General features: G+C 38.6%; 1 protein-coding gene across 2 annotated transcripts in view; it reads left to right on the forward strand.

Annotated features, from left to right (window-relative positions):
• cntn5 (contactin 5) overlaps positions 1–18,173 on the forward strand; it is a 102,057-nt gene that overhangs the window by 25,544 nt on the left and 58,340 nt on the right. For both annotated transcript variants that reach the window (XM_020087986.2, XM_020087987.2), the window contains exons 2-3: positions 2,262–2,380; positions 16,108–16,320. In XM_020087986.2, the coding sequence (XP_019943545.2) occupies positions 2,326–2,380; positions 16,108–16,320 (268 nt within the window). In that variant the 5' untranslated portion in view covers positions 2,262–2,325. The remainder of the gene's footprint in view (positions 1–2,261; positions 2,381–16,107; positions 16,321–18,173) is intronic.

Consider the following 18,173-nt stretch of genomic DNA (forward strand, 5'->3'; position numbering starts at 1 on the left):
AATATGCTTACTTCTCAGTTTAAAAAAAATAGTGCTCGACAAAATACCAAACTCACGGCTGCAGTTCACAAATGGGTAACCTCATGGTGGGTTGCCACTGAGGCTTGACTGACTCCCACTCTAGTCCACTTATGGTCAAGTTTGGACACTGAACTTATAATGGTGCTATTTAAGTTTATTGTATTAAATTCTGGTGAAAGCCTCAACTTCAGGAATTTATTGCATTGTAGTTTTATGTTCACATTTTCATGGTTGTTGGAACATTAACTGACATCAGCGCTATTATACATGGACACTTGGTAGGCAGCTAAGTAAAAGGTACATAAAGTAGCTGTCAACAATTTCTTCTCATTGCACAAGCATGTCCTGCTGTGTTCAGGCTTTGTGCATGGAGGCAGGTGTAGGATCTTGTTAGCCTGACTTTACCTTTCTGTTTGTTATTCAGTGAAGGAGGAAAAAACATGCATTCTCACTCAGTGTGCCACATTTGATGAGTTTGACAACAGAGCATCTGTATGGTCAGAGCATAAGATTATGCTCGAACAAAATAACAAACTCAGTGAAGGGAAGACAATTCCACTTTGCATGAAGTTCCAACTCGTCCGCTGTTTTTCGGTCACCTTGTTGTGTTTAAATGTTTATGTAGATGACGGTATCCATCTAGGGGATATCTAGATTTGTGCCAAGCCGTTTATTCACATGAGCAGCAGCAGCCATTTCATTCTCCTTAGGGTGCACATTTAACTATTCACGCTGTGTATCTGGAAAATGTTTGTGTCGGGTTGCTGGACAAGGGCGGAAACATTTTACTTAAAAAAGAGAAAGGAAATGCACCATGTAAACACTGAATACTTGCTTTAGTTTTTGTGTATAAAGTTTATGAATCCATTAAAAATGTATGACAGTTTTTGACAAATGAGTGTTGTCACAATGGAAAAGATTATGTGGAAGATTTTACCTTCAACGAAGGGACATAACTGACAAAATACTATTAGTCATACAGGTGGAATGTATAGGAGTTAAATTTTGAATGCTGCAGCTTTTTTATCACATACGAAAAACAAAGAGTTCACAAGAAAAAGTGTAACCTAGGTATTTGTGGTTATCAAGGTAACGCTGGGTTTTCAGACTTACTGGTATAAATCACCATGGTAACTTCTGCTGAACAACTAACCTGCTCAGGAGAGTTTGAGATAACAGATCAAGAAAATAAAGCCTCGTCATTTAAAGCTACCACTAGGTTATTGTGGTCCGTAGCCACAGTATCATGTATAAACATACATCAGTGTGATTAGAACTACCTACAATGACTTAAACCATATTTATTTCATTTCGGTCCATGTCTGATTTACTAAGATAGAGGTTCTTGACCTTTATCGCAGCAAGGTTGTTTAGTCTCACTTTAGAGAAACTGTCCGTCCTCATATACATCGTACATTAAAACCTTTCAACCGCCAAACTACTGACAAACCAGTTGATTTTCAAACCAATATTAATTACACTAGTTAGATACATAGGCTAATAGACAGCATTGCGTAATTTTAATTAAACTAATAGTATTTGATTTTGAAAGATTCTTTTACAGCATTGGGTTTTAACTGTCTCTTTCTATCTCAGAATAACATGAGGAGACTGTGTGATGATAAATTGACCTCATCAGATATCAAGTACATTACACTACTTCAGCTTCCATTCATACGTTTATAAAATACCTCTGCTTTTTAATATTATATATCTTTAGACTGACTTTAAATATTACAATTGGGGTATTAGTGAAAAAGATATCCATAGTAGTGTATACAAGGCCTGAAGGTTGAGATGTTCTTCATTGTATTTATTAAAGGTTCAGTGTGTAGAATATAGTGACATCTAGTGGTGGAGTTGCATGTTACAGCTGACTAACTTCACCCTCCCAACATGAAAGAGAACCTGGCGACTTCACTTGTCATAAAAACTCAAAAGATGTTTAGCTTGTCCAGTCTGGGCTACTGTAAACAACATGGCGGCCTCCGTAGAGAGGACCCGCTCCAGATGTTGGTATAATAACATCTGGAGCGGGTATATTAAAATATGAAGTGTCACTTCTAGAGTAAAGGAAACAACAATTTATACAATTGATGAAACACACTAGTTAAAACATGACTAGAATTATTTTATATTCAATTTCTGCCAATAGATCTCTTTCACCTAAATCTTACACACTGAACCTTCAATATATGTGATAAACAGAGATAGTGATGTGTTTTCCTCTCTCTTTGTAGACACAGCTTTAATGAAGAAGCGGCCCTGCTAACGTTCCTGCAGAAGGGACCCTCTTCAACAAGTATGGGGTCACCATGGAAACCACTTCTCCTCCTATCTGTCATCAGTGGCCTTTCAGGTAAGAAATTCAGAGGTGGTGTTCAAAGATAATCGTAGAAAGTAGTTGTACATAATAATCTTTTTGAGCACTGGTATTAGGTGAAATGGTACATTTCGCACTGAAATCTTCTGCAGTGACATGGCAGTGAAACAGCCGGGAAAATCATCATTTATGGATGTGAGTGGGTGAAAGTGTTCCTCACTTACTCAAATCCACAAAACCCACATCTTGGAAATATTGAATTTGATATTAATATCCGAGAAAAAAGGTGGAGATGCCATGGCTCAATGAGTTTTCTATTCAGGTTTTGAGTCTCAGAGATTTCATTTTGTTTTTTGACACCTTTTCAGAAAAGGTCGGTGGTGGCTAGTGATAAGGTCACATTTCTTTAGTAGTTTTATGACATAATTTGATCTTCTATGTAAAGAGCCTTGAGATAATGTATGTTACGATTTGACACTATATAAATAAAACTGAACTGAATTTGAATAGCGGGGGTTGCCTGGGCCTGACAAGTATTATCTTATGAATACTTTCCTAAATGCAACAAAAAAAAAACTCAATTTAGTGGACATGCTTATCCAAGGCACCACCTCAGTATCCCTCTAGCTTTAGTGACCTATTGGAATCAAAATCTCAACGTGTCAGGGCTTTTCCTTGTAGCATATCTTCACTTGTGCGATTAGCAGTAAGTGCACAATTTTAAGTTTTCATCTCCCTCGGTAAGCCCAGAGCATGTGTTTGCCAGTTTAATGGAGTCTTCTTCATTTAATGGCTCTTTCAACCCACCAGAGGAGGGTTCACTCTGTGGCTCCTTTAGTTATGTTTTTGGGATTCAAACATGCACATGGCACTAACCTTACTTGTGTGCTTCTTAAACCCATACTATTACATGGGAACTACAGTTTCTTTACTTCAGAGCCTTGATACTAGGTGCTGTTTGACTCGAAATATTGAACATTTTATAGGATAAATATTTTTTTTATATGCATACATGTTGGGGACAACGCAAACTGCCACAAATAAAAAGAGGTTTGTCTGACGTTAAACATTGAATACATAATATGTACATACGGTTTTACTGGACAGTTGAACAACAGCATTGCATCTGTGGCCTTTGAGTTTTCTATCTACAGATCACCACATTAAAATAAAACCAACACATATAAAAACAAGTCAGCAGAGGCTCTGTTGTATATTAAAATTGGCTTTATGCTGTAAAATATATCACAGCTTTAGTCACAGGTATGTATTCTACTTCACTTGATTTTCTTTCCCCTGAGAAAGTCTGTTTACCAAAGCCAAGCTAAGCTGTTGATGTCACCAAGAACGCTTGCTGTTTGTCCTAAGGAGTTAATGCTGAGCAGCTCAGCCGGCCTCTGGTGATTGCTCTTTAACACTGTCCTTCATCTCATGTGACAAAATAATCCTCTGAAATTGTCAGAGCAAACTTGCAGACAAACTTTATTTGAATAAACTGACCTCTTATTTGAAATGTAAAAATATCAAAACTTAATTAAGGGTTAGGTTGGGTTGGGTACACAAAGTCTGATGGGCAGGCGGACGTATTTGCAATCCTGCTTCTGCTGTGGTAATTCCTCTTGAATGTTGTATTGTATTTGTTGCATTTTGGGATTAAGAGCACATATCCCTTGATTTTTGTGATTTCACACTTGAGCATGTTTCCCATATTGTTATAGCTTTCGCTCTTGTATGCACTTTGTCCCCGTGCTCCTCTAACAAATGTATTCCATCTCCTCCTTGTTTACAATTCTGTGAGGAACTTTCCTATGTCACTTCTACTCAACATTTGACATTCAATCTCAAATATATATACCCATTAATTGATGATAACATTCTTGAGGATTGAAAGATACACATAAATTAAAGTTCTCTGTTGCTACCATGCATCAGTTCGATTCCAGAAAGGTGGCATTTAAGGTCAGTGTAGATGGATATATGATTTTATAGCACAAATCAGAGCAGGCTTCCTATTGGATGTATCCATCCGTTCTTCGTCCTTTTTTGTGATCTGGTTGTTCGTCTCATGCATGTCATGCCCTTGTTATATCACTAGGTTGCGGTAATTAGCTGTGAATTCACAAAGGACCGAAGGTTGTGAGTACGGTGCCGTTCTGGCTCATGAGGCAAATTACTGCTGAAAGTGAACCGCCCTCTACATCGACTCACTGCTCTTTACTAGTAGCAACATAAAACCATCCTGAAACAACATAAAACTTACAGAGAAATGTTGTACAACTGTATAAGTGGTTTTATGGTTGCAGCCTGATGATGAAAGCAAAAGAAAATGTAGCATTAAGTCAGCTGTTTAATGGGGCTGTCTATGTGCTGGATTTTTCTCAAGCGTTGGCTACTTAGCCTGTAGGCCACTGACACTATGCTGAATGTTTTTGTAGATGAATGGAGAAATATAGTCTGTGTCTTGTTTCTCTGTGAAATCTGTTGTAAGTACATTAGCTAAGGATAATGGTGTCACATTAACCCATTAGGACCTAAGGTGCCCAATAAAAACTCTAAAACCAAATTATTTCTTGAAAACAACCCCCTAAAACCCGTCGGTTTCCTGAAGAGCTGACAAAATTGCCAACGTTAGCACATTTTTCAGACCCTGAAGTGGTTAGACATGAATTTCATGACCATTTTCACTGACTACTCCTTTGTTAGCAGGTTAGCAGGCACATCATCTAAGTCTGAAATGTCTTCATTTGTTAAATGTCGTTATTTATGTTGTTGTTTTTCGTCGCTGCTGGATTCTGTTTTAATTTCGCTTTTGTCGCTTATCTCGTCAGCCACTTGTCTGTAAAGACTGATCAATTCTTCTGCCTCGAAGCTATGCTGTAGGAGCGTACGTAGCCTAGGGGCTGAGCATTCATAGCTGTGCGCAGGTTAATGTGAGTTGCGCTGCAAGCACAAAGCTAACTCAATTCAAAATTGGGTATTACACTACTTTTAAAAACTTTTTTGCAGGCTTAGAGCAGTAACAAACTACATTACCCACAGTGCCTTACCTTGCCTCGCCTTGCTAATGCGTATTTAAGCAAATCACAATTATTTCATCAGTCACATGCCAAATGACAGGTTTCATCTGGCCACTAATGGGAGAAGGCTGCAGAGGTCGCACCTGGGCTTAATGAATTAACCCAGCGTAAGAGATTCAAGGTGTCTTATGTTCTTTTCAATGCACAGTATTTAGAGGATTCTGCGTATGTATTCAAGTATCTCACCTTGGTGGATTTGTGCAGAATGTCTGAGAATGATCTATCTAGACCAAGCATGGGTCGTAGTGAGTGAGTGAGTTAACTAACCGCAGTTAACTAACAGACATTAGTCCTGGTGGTCTGTCAGCGTTGAGTGTGCTGCACATTCATCATTGTTCTGGGGTAATTCAAAAGCAGCATGCAGCAGTGAGTATATGTAATTAACTCCCTCCTCCCATCATCACCTTTCCATCAGAAGATTTCTTTTCTTTGTTACACAGCAGAGGACAAGACAGTGCGGTGGGTGTTAGTACATTTCAGTAAACTGCAGTAGAGACGATTCAACTTTTGTGTCCTGAGAGTTCTTCAAGCAGATCAAGGACCTGATGATGGTGTGAAATTAAATTCTTCAAGGAGAAACTAAAGACACCTTCATTATGTGGTTGTCACACACTGCACTGACTCCTCCCTCAGGGTTTCAAGCATAAAGAAATGGAAGAAGAGTCCAAGTCATTGAATAGATTGAATAATATCTGGAAACAGTCAAAGATAATAAAACAAAGTCTTGGGTGACAAAGCACTGGATATATAAGTGCTGTGTGAATGAATGAATGTGAAGAGTAATGTAAAGTGTTTGTGAAATGAACATTACATTCTTTACCTTCTGAAAATAGCAGCTTCAAAATTAGTTTTAAGGTACACTGACCTGGACTAAGGAGAATGTTTCCTCTTTTATTCCAACTCTTCACCCTGAACTTCTGTTCTTGCTCTGTAACTTTGGTGATGGGGGAACTATCTCCTGCGAAAAGTGTGTAACCGACTGATGATGAGCTTCAATTGACAGACTCCAGGTCCAGCAAGTTGAAGAGTGATGCTGAACTGTAGATCAGTTCAAAAGACGGGAGTCAGTAAGTCACCAGCTTTTATCTCTCATACATAACCAGGAACATTTAAAAAATATGAAGAATTTTAAACAGAGGATTTGTTACAGCAGCAGCTCTTGTGGTCCACCAGTCAGTTGTGTTTTCAGTTCATTTTAAATTAATTAATCACCGTGTGGCTATGGGAAGAAAAAACACTATAAAAGGTAGTGCATTTTGCTTATATTGTGTGTATTTGCATATAATTATTAATGACTCAAACCTTCCACTTTTTAAACAACTTAGATAAAAAAGAATGGGAATGTGTGGGCTATACATTTTTGTTTTCGATGAACTAAACATTACATTAGAAAAGAAGCCGTTCCAGAAGACCTGGAGGTTTTTTGTTTTTTTTTACCAAGACTTCAACTAGTTCATCAAGTTTATAAAGAGGGACTTAGTGGCTTGTGCAGTTAATTTGTTTCAGTCTATTCTGCCTATTGATTTTTGATCTCTGGATTTGGTTGCTCTGAACCTTGAATGCATACAGTTGGCAACATTTCTTCTGCTGGTTCATTATAGGTATCTCAGCCCAACAGACTCCTATTGTCTTACTACTTTGCAAAATAATTGCCTCTCCAAAACGCGAAGGCTCTTTCTCGTAGGCTGTATAAGACTTAACTGGGCAATTGATTCTTCCACCTTTACATTCCCTTCTCGTTTAGAGAGAAATATGTGACCGTGTCTACCTCTGTCTTAACCAACGTTGCCATCTCTTCCATCAGAGGTAACAATACTTAAACTGCCCGCGTCATATCCAATTAAGATGTTCTGTGTTTCAGACAAACTGAGGAGAAGCTTGTGAAATCACCCTCCTGTTTAATGCACTTTGTATCTTACTGACTGTTGAGGAAACAGAAAGACTCTTGTGGGTGCACTGTCCACGTTTTCACATTCAGTCAAATGTGATCATATGCAAATTCGCTAACTGCTAGTCATTAACCTTTCCTCAATGGTGGTGTCACAAAATAATTTCCACAGAATGAACATTAAATTATAGTCACACATTTTTCACATTAGCATATTGTTTTTGCCTGATCGAGAAACTCAGTTTTATGCGCTGGCCCAGTTTGTTTCCTAACTCAAAGTACAGTAGACACATATTAATAGTAATACATACACATTTTACTCTCTCTACATACATATATTCCCTTCGGCTGTCACTTTTTCTCAAAATCAGGTTCACACACTTGACGTGGCTCCTCCTCTACTGCTGTCAACAGGTGAGCCCTTAGATTTGTTGTTGTTGAAGAGTAATGCAGTCGACAGTTTCTGTTGACATGAGTGTATATTTATGCTCGTACATTGATCCTTTAACAGAAATTGCAATAATAATACATATGGCCCTATGTGGGTTTTTGGAAGATATTCTGGTTGTAGATCTCAGTTTATGTTTTGAATTAAAAAGTGACCTTGGGCCTGAAAAGGTTGGTGACCACTGCTTTAGATGGACTGATGCAATATTTTGAATTCAAACTGTTTATTACAGTTCCATTATGACACCCCCACCCCCCACCCCCACATCCTAATGAATGTTTGAATTGGAAAGTCACAGTTGAAACTGCACGATTCAAAACTGTTTGACCACTGTGAGCTTTGATGTTTTATTGAATTAATAAGCCCTGAATGTTTTGACACTGAAACAAAACTAATATGGTGCTGTATCAAGTTTTTTATTTCATAGAAACAAGATAGATATACAGAATTGTCATTGACAGTAATGATCTGGATTTCTTCCTTTGTAAAGTCCAGCAGTGGAAGGCAATATAACACAGTGTAGACAAATTATATTTTATGGGCACCAACCAAAACCTTGAAAAGATGATACACACTATATATCAGTATTGTCCTCAGGCATGTTGTTTTCTTATAACGAGCAATGACAGGTCTTTCCTTTTGTTTGCTTGCTTTGTTCTTCAGCCCAGGGAGAAATTTCAGAATTCATTCCTGCTTGGCCATTTTAGAGGGATGACTCTCTGTGGACTTTTATCGGAGCTCCTGAAGGAACTTGTTTTTACCTGTCGTCATCCATCTGCACATTAACTGCCGAGCATTGCCGTATCAGTAGCTGAATTCAAATTAGTTGAATTAGTGTTGTGCAGTTCTGATATCATCGAGGTGTTGATTTTCAAAATTTGATAAATAAATAAAATGTCCCTTTGCTGGATTTTAAGTCAGTTGATTCTGACTTTTTTATTTTTGGTGGAGAGTTGTTAATTTCCTCAACAATTACTGAAGTAATGATGGACCACAAAGAAAATCTGTGAAAGGAAGGTTTGCCACTTTAGTCAAAGCAGTGCTGAGAGCTGAGCATGCTTTTAGCACAACTACCAGAGATATTTCACATTTGTGTAAGAGTGCTACACTTCATACAGCTTTTCAATATTATCAGCAGCAGGAGCTGTGAGCGGCTATTCCCAGGGGTGTGATGCGGTCTTTGTCTATTACGACACTTTTGACATGATGGCTTGTGTAATGGATTATTGACCTACTGTTATCTCTGAATATTGTGAAAATCTTCACTTTGAAGACAATAGTTCCTCTGTTCTATTTTATTTCCCTCTGTACCTGTCTCCACTGTCCAGAGAGCCCTTTCATGCCAGATATATTTAAATCATGTGGAAGCAGGGAGGTTATAGCACAATTAGGTTTCTCTTATGTTGAAAAGTGGGCTGGGCTGGAATGATCTCTAGCCATTTGTTCCCCCCTCCCCTCAGTCCGCCTCTGATTGAAATACAGTGTTGCTCGGAGTGTTAAGTGTGGAATAGTAATGCAGCTGTATCTCAGCTTACTCTGAGGTATCTCAATATTAAAAGTGGTTGCAGGGAATATAGATGTGTAGTGCTGTATAAGTGATGCATGAAGTCATTTTCACCAAGGGCAAAAGAGTCATGCACCAGAAATGTGGTTGTGTATGGGGAAATGGAATATTTGCATGCATTACGCAGCGCTGGACCATGCAATGACTTTATTGCTCTGATTGCATACCTCGACAAATAAACATTAAAATATAGAGCTTTGTTAAAAGTCACCCTCGAGCCACAGAGGTCAACTGCATTTCCCAATGTCCCAATTTCCCACTCACCTAAAAATGGCATTTGCCTGTCTCTGCAAGCACAAAGCAATAATCACTACTCACAATCCTGCAGGTTATTACTTTCGTGGAGCTTAACCGTACTGAAAACAAGAAGTCTGGGATCTATTTTTGGTCCCACCATCAGGGAGCAGTGGACTTTCTCCAACTGGCAGGGGAACCTGAGCTGTGACAGCTTCTCTTATATGCCAGGAAATAACTTTCAAAAAAGGAAAAAAAAAAATAAAGTCATTGTTTATTTTGTGAGCATGACGAGTTGGACACAGCATTCAAGTCTTGGCGGTCGTGCTTCTTTGGAATGTACAGTGATCAAGACTATGATTAACACCTGGGGATTTGAAAGTACATAAAATGAGCCTGTGTGGTGACGCCAACATTTGTGAAACTGAACCCCCCCATCATGTGCCACATCCCCTAAAGCCAGTTAGAAAAGTTTGTTGTAGTATGCTCAATACTTTAAACACAGAAAACATATACAACAAATTGTGTGTTACATCTAGGGTGTTATATGAAATGAAAGGATGTCAGCAAAACACACAAAAGCCATTATAGAATTAATACCACACATCATGCCGGCTCCATCATTGCTCTCGCAAGGTTGAAGGAACTCGCAAACCTCACAGCGTACCGAGGATCAGGGAAAATAGACCTGGTTTTAGTAAGTAGTCCGCTGTGATGGAGGAGGTGAGGTGAGGTTGCATATGATGTATGGATTGTTCTATCTGTAATGATATTCCACTGAATAAATGGTCTCAAGCCTAATCAGCTTCAGTCAATATAATCTCCCTGTGAAGGTCTTCATTAATCTTGCAGGCTATGGCTAATCATGTCCGTCTACTTGAGCCCCCACAAGCGTCTCACCTACTTACTGTATGTTATTCTAATTAATTTCACCGCTCAGTCTAGAGACTGCAAGAAAAGCCCAAGACTCACCCTCACATGTCTCCTGCGCAGCACCAACACAATGACCTAATAGAAGTAAATCTAATACAGGCAGGTGAGTTTATCAGTCTCCCCCATCTGCCTTTTCCTATCATCCCATTGTCTTAATCCTTTAGCCTCACCTTTACCTCTGTTATGAGCTTTTTTCTCTCAGTTGGACAAACTGCATAATAAGTAACATTTTATTTTGCCTCCACGCTGGCGACAGCATTATGTTTCCAGGTTGTCCGTCCATCATCCCCATCCTTGTGAATGTGATATCTCAGAGACGCCTCAAGGGAATTTATTCAGATTTAGCACAAGTGTCCACTTGGACTCAACGATGCACTGATTTGATTTTTGTTGTCAAACGTCAAGGTCGCTGTGACCTCACATCCATTGCTTTCTTGTAAACGCAATATATCAGGAAGGCCTGGAGGGAATTTCATTATGTCTGGCACATATCTGCACTTTGACTCGAGGATGAATGGATTATCGTGTGGTGGTCAAGGGTCAAGGAAGCACAACACAATTTCGATCATAACGTCAGAATTCACTAGCATATATACAATACACTTAAAACCTTTTAAATTAATTCCAAGTGTCCATATACTATAAATGTGGACCATAGACTGTAGAGATGGACAAAGCATCTCTTTCTCACTCTGCACATGGATGTTAGCATCTTGCACGTTTTCGTCTTGTGATGCCAAAACATATATTTACAATCTATCTGGACACACATATATATATATATATATATATATATGTATATATATATATATATGAACTGGTCGTCAAAGTTGAATGCAGAATGTATGTAAGATACCAAAAGGTGACTTCCATTGAAGGAAACCCTCAGTGCGCCATACATATGGTAATCAGGACAAGGTAACAGGAGCGATTGGCTTTTTGTTCTTTGTTCAAGTATCAAATGGCCATTATCTCCTTTGTTGACGTTATCGTGATCGTGGTGTTAAGACCTGAAATGGATGTCATTGCTCCAGAGCTCCCTGAGATGCTGCAGGCCCGGCCCTTTCAACAACAATGAGTGTTTCTGATTTCCCTTCCTCGGAAAGATAGAGATCAGAGGGATCTGTAAGGGTCAGTGCATTTATCAGATGAAGGTGACAGCTGACAAAAGCAAGTGCCTGTCAGCTTCAGTAGTCAAACAAACAAAAGGGACTTTTTTAGTGTGCTGCGTCTGTCAGGATTTTGTCAGTCTGAAATGATATTTTTATGGGAAATGGGAATCAGGCTTCTCATGACTTGCTATTGACAGAATAGTTTGCAAACCCTCTCCTTGACAGATCATCCTTGTAACGTATTTGTAATTCTATAAGTATAAGGATGGATGTATGGCATACTCATATTACTTAAAAAGTTTCCTCAAACTGTCCACTGCTGCAGCTCCTCCTTGCAGTCTCTGTTGGAAACACTGGATTTAGCGCCTGTCTCTCTAAGCCCCCTCCCCTGAGAAATCATTTCATGAGCAGTGTTTTTTTTGTGCTGATTTTTAACTTTGCAGATCTTTTACATACACCAATAACCCATATAACACACTAGAGTAAAGAGAAAATCTGCATCTTAAACGGTTCTTCTGGATTTCATTAATTTAATTGATATCTTTTGAGTGTTTTTGCTGACATTTCATTGACAAAACCATGTGCATGCAACATATACAAGCTTAATTTATGACTAAACAACCAAATGAAAAATGTACATTAAGTACAATCTGGTATAAGACCTTCCACGTCTGCTGACAGTAGAAGGGGATGGGAAAAGTAGGAATTTTCAATTTTCAATTCTATGCTGTACAATCAAGTGACTCAGTGGCAACAGAACTGAACATGTCAGAGTTGTGACAACCTGACCACAAAGCTTGTATTGAAGAGCATTGTAGTCTGACTCAAGTACTTTGATTATTAAATTAAAGTCTCTGTCTATATAGAAAATCCTGTGGATTTCTTTCTGGCTCTGAATTAGCAGTGAGTAACTTTGGTGCTGTAGGCAGAGGGACTACAGGTATCTAATAATTCTATTTTGGTGGAGAACGGCTTAATCACCACTGCCAGGGAGGTTTTCTCCCGTCTGTGTGGTTGTTGGTTGATTTGTGTGTTTATTTGTAACAGGATTATGCAAAACCTACTGAACAGATTTCCACAAAGCTTGGTGGTTAAGATCTAGACAAAGGGATGTATTGAGGGATCTTCTTTAAAATTGTGGGATATGGAGGTTTTTTTTTTTGCATCTTCACCGATGTCCATGGGAATGATTAATGAATCTTGATGAAATGAATCAGGCATTTAGGGACCGATACATGAGTGTGTGCAAGTTAAATTTTAGGGGACTGTTGGGCCAGAGGTACGCTCTACTGACTATACAATTCTGGTTACAAAATTATTTATGTCTGGACACACATTTATTACTACACAACCAAATGCACAATCATAGTTATTATCATCAAAGTTGGATATAAGTCTTATGACTATATGCACATTACGGTGACAGAAGTTATATAGGATGATATGTCATGTCTACATGTACTAAAAGCCAAATTAGACGTGTGTCTTGTCAGTTTTTTGAGCCTTTATTAAAAACAAGTTTGAGCAGATGTCGTCTTTAAACAGGATCTTCTTCTTTTCTAACAAGCTGCTTCCTTGTCATCGCCCTGCTTTTCTCCACTGCACTGCAATTGTCACAGCACAGGTGTCAGTCACAGAGATGCTGAGTTTTGTTCAGTGGAATATAGATAGGAAACAAACTGGTGAAAGTACAAACCGCTGACAGCTTCCCATCAGGTAAAAAGTTCTAGATTCAGTTATCTGTATGGATATAATCAGCATGAGAAACAGGATGATAACTTTGTGTGATCCACTAAGCATCAACTGTCCAAATGTCACGATCAGATGTGTATGGCAGCCCGATAAATGTTTGTTTCAGGTTCTTGATTATGAATGGCAGTGTTCCAAAATGTCATGTAAAATACAAGATGTCTGCATTACATCTATGTTAATGCACAAAACAAATGGTTTCAACATGTCAAATTTCATTTGTTGTATCATTCATCATGTCTGTGATGATTTTTCCCTGACACCTAACCTGCTCCCACAATGAGAGAAGATGCTGGGGCATTGTCCTTGCTGTTGGCTGCAATTAAAACACACATGTCCAGAGACACAAATCCTCAAGTATCAACAAAGAGAAATGCTAATGTAGGTCAACATGACTTCAACAATTGTATTGTTAATAGAGAAAATCACATACATGTTAATAATGACTTAAAGGGGAAGTGTGTTTTCCACATTCACACGTTCTGCTGTCACTGAGGAGCTACATTACTTTTCAGAGCAATGGTTATTTGCTATCAATTCATTACTGCATTTTGTTTTGCTGTGTGTTTATTTTTTGAAACCTTGACAGGCGTCTAATTATTTTATAAAAGCAACAAGGTTAAGGTTTTTAACAGCCTGTTAACCCGTGGCCTTTTGAATTTTATTGTTTTAATGTTCCAGCATTTGTTTACCAATACAGAAAAATTAATTGGAATAAATCGATAATTTACATTTCCTTGATGATGCACAAAGCAAAGGCTTTGTCGCCAGGGATTCTGAGGCTCACTGCTGAGGAGTGGTTTAATAAACATGCAAACCATTATATTTGTGCCTTGTTAGCTTCCCCATTTCTTGTAAAAATGACTTCACCATCATAACAAAGACTAGTTGGCAGCTAAAGCTTAGCACACCTTCTGAATTCCTGTGATGAATGAGTTTCCTGTGTCATTGCAGAATTGTTCAAGAGAAAAGGAATTAATTATGTTTTTTGATTGACTGAAATTAAATGAAATTAAATAAATAAATAAATTGAGTTTCTAAAACAGCATTTGCAATGTAAAAAATAAAAACAAACAGACAAATCAATAAAATTGATGAGAAATGATATAAAAGATTTTGGAAAACCAATTGTTCAACAAAACCTTTTTTTCATTTCTGAAAATCGAAATAATGATTTCTATTTCATATTAAATGTAAAATAGCCACATTCTGGGTGGTATGAAATCATTGGAGCTAAAAAATACACAAAAATAGCTGTGTTAACTGTTCCAGCTTTAAAAGGCAGATTTTGATAGGCTTTGTTCTGCCGACTGTGGGCATCAGCAGTGAGAATATAGTTTACACCTCAAGGGAGCTGATTCTCTGCGAGATAAGCGATTTGACTGACGACCAACCAGCTGCTAATTGCTTTGCTTATCAATTTACCAACTCACAATACCTTTAATTTCAAATGTAGTTCCACATCCTGCTTCTCCCCCAGAATATGTGACACAGTAATTGCCCACTCTCCATTTGTAGATAGCAGTGTTTTTTGCAGCTGACAAGTCCCCAAAGGCACATAATTATTTCTCAGTTTTGTTCAGTTCTTTCATGGCACTTTATCATGTAGTGCAAAACACTCCCACTATACCCAGTTTTTAGAGTTCTGATTAGAGTCTTGCTGAGCTTCCAATCTTTTAGCATTTTTGTTTTTTAGCACCATACCTGCACAGCTATGCTTCCATATTACCAGGAATTCTAGCTATTTGTTTGATTGTACAGTTGCTTTGGGAAATATGTATTGACAATAAGGTGTAATAGGGAAACTAGGTGTGTGTAATCTCGCATTGTTATATTTATAGCATCATAAAAATCACAACAATGGCAAATTACCCTCCATAAAGTAGATTGAATACCTCAAAACGTAAGTAGTAGAAGGCTGCTGTGACAGCAATGACTAGTGACAGCCTCAACTGCAGTTTACTCATTTATTGAGGATATTATTCTGAACCCCCACGGAGTCTTTTACTTTGAAAGAGGCAGATTCTCTCCGCTTCTGTTACACTTACCATTTTATTCAATTTTAAACTTTGATGACAGTGATTTCCAGAGTATGCGACGTATCTGTGGTGCGTCATAAGAAGTGTACGCTTTAACCTAAAGGCATCACAATTGCCTTTGCAGAGTGCCTCTAATGGCTGATAGATGCTGCTGCAGAGAAAGACTGACAGTGTGAAGTCAAAGGGGAAAGACTGCCAGCATTGTTCTCAAATAGAAACAATAACATTTTTGCAGACGAAGCTGCAGGTCTTGGTTGTTTTGGGCACTCAGGCTTCAGACCTCTGAATTTTCACCTTGTTGCCAAAATGTCCAGACATCTATTGCATCACAGATACTTTGCTCGGGTTTTTCAGACAGTGTGAGTATTTTCTGCAGACTACAAAATGCACTCAAGGTTTTTCCACCTATTTCACTCAGAGCTTTCTCTGACTGGTGACACCTCCTTATCCTGCCGTCTGCTGTTTTCTTGCTTTCCAGTTCTCCAGGATGTCTTGTAGGACACTAATTAGTGGCAAACTATTCCTCATACTGGATTTGAAGATAGGACAAAAAAAAAACTAATCTTCTCGACACTATAAACTCTAAAGCGAGATTGTTTCTCTCCATTTAGAGATTGATTGAACATAAAAAAATCAAATATGTCATCGGTGAGTAGTAAGGATCAATTTCACTCAAAGTCAATATGATGTAACTCTTTGCCTTTTTTTTTTTCCTGCAGATTTTGCAAGAGCTGTTGCAGCACGGCCTATATCATACGCTGCAGTATTACGAATGAAACAAGACAGCTCTTCGTCAGTGCTCAACTCGCGCAGCAGACCTCGACAGCACCACAGCAGCGGCGGGCTGGTGACTTCTGACTGGCCTGCTTTCTCCAGTCACCCCCTGTCAGCCCTGAGTCTGCTCAGCTCTCAGGAGGACTACCAGAGTGAAGGTAAAACTAATGGTGGAGTCAGACCTACTGCTTGTTTTTTAAACTCTCGTCTGAAGAGAAACAACATAGAAGTTTAGCTTTGTTGTTAAAGTTCACAATCACAAACTGTGCTGTAAAAGTCACGTAACCTCACAAATATCTCATTAATGTTGTAATTTTCTTCTTGCTTAAATTACAAACACAACTTAAGCCAAAGATAATGACTGCTTGTGTACACTTTGACATAATTTACACACTGTGGGGTTCATTGGTTCTGAAGACTGGGAGATGAGGCTGCATAAATAAATATGATTATCTGTAAATAGGGTTTTTTGTATTTTGGTGGCACCATCTGTCTCCTTCTGCCTTCTTGCTCTCAGTCTTGTAGTCGCATCATGAAGGACCTGAATTGTCAGGTCTTAGTTCGGATGACTTTATTCTCACCTTCTGAGCTGAACCAAAGGGTGGACACTCCAGAGTTTGAATAGACTCCTCCAAACATGATTGGTGTGACTGCACTCTGCCACCTCTCAGCAGTCCGCCATCTCCGGTGTCACTTCAGACGTGCAGGCTTCCTGCACGTTTAGATTTGGTGTAGAAATGAATCTCACCTATCCATCATCACTGTGGTATGGTCTGCAGTGACCGGGGTCATGCCCTCTGTGAAATTGAAGAGGGATCATGGCAATATCCACCTCTCTCTGTGTTCCTGTCAGTACAGAAGCTATGGATGTGATGGATATCTTTGTCAAAAGGGAAGATTTAATATCTCAAACACAGCAAACAGGCTGCCATAAATCTACATGGGTCACTCGCTGTCCTGACTTACAGTATGAATAATTTCAAAGGATATAATGGCACATTGATGCTTTAATTTATGATTAATCACATCATGCTTTTTGCATCTGGAGTGCCTAATTAAAGGAAATATGAAGTAGCTGCTGAATTGGCAAAGAGGACCTCGCTGTAATGCAAAGTACTTACAAGGAATGTAGATAGTCACATTAAAGCAGAATAACATTTGTTCTCTTTCTTCTTCCTTGTGTGTTTTTTCTTTGTACCTGATCTTTTATGTTTTTTTTACTTTGTGCGTCTCCGCCAATGATGCCATCTTTTTTTTTTTTTTTACTGTCTCGCATTATTTCTGAGGTTTTCACTATGTAGCCATAAGATTACTTACTGTATATCTCTACAACCGAGGTGAGAGTAATGGCTCCATTGTCAGCGACATGAGCATTGTACCGCTGCACTGGATTGATGTTCAGAGAATGAAATGGATGCCAAAAAGTTCTGCACCTTTGGTGACTTAAGAGGATATTGCTTTTTGGCTCTGTGACTGACAGATGGCCACGGTACTTGAAGTTGAGTGATTTAAACAACTTCTAAGCTTGTGTGTGTGTTTGTGCCCCCCCACACACACACACAAACACACACACACACACACAGACATATGGTGTTTTTTTTTTCTCCATCCATCTTTTTAATGTTTTCATATGGTCACAAGCACAGATCCAGTAATTGAGCTATACCATCCTATAACATAAAGGAAGACTCGATTTTATTGAGGCATTTTTCTTTCATGTCATATTATAAAACGTATGCCAAAACATCTTTATCGCCCCCTGGTGGCTGGCTGCAGTACTGTTCATGCACCTGACTTTTCTATGTCATTGATGGGCGAAACTAAAAAGTCAAAATACCTGTAAAGATTTTGTCTTGTTCTTGAACGACAACCGTCAGCACAAGACGGGATCGTTCATATCTAGGATATTCTGGTTTTATTTCTGGATAGTGAGAGCAAGTGGAGAGTGTTGTCCATCTTTATATACAATTTATAAACATAACCATCTTAATCAGTGTAGGTCATAAACTCT

This window comes from Paralichthys olivaceus, chromosome 11 (assembly GCF_024713975.1).
Source record: "Paralichthys olivaceus isolate ysfri-2021 chromosome 11, ASM2471397v2, whole genome shotgun sequence".
Lineage (NCBI taxonomy): Eukaryota > Metazoa > Chordata > Actinopteri > Pleuronectiformes > Paralichthyidae > Paralichthys > Paralichthys olivaceus.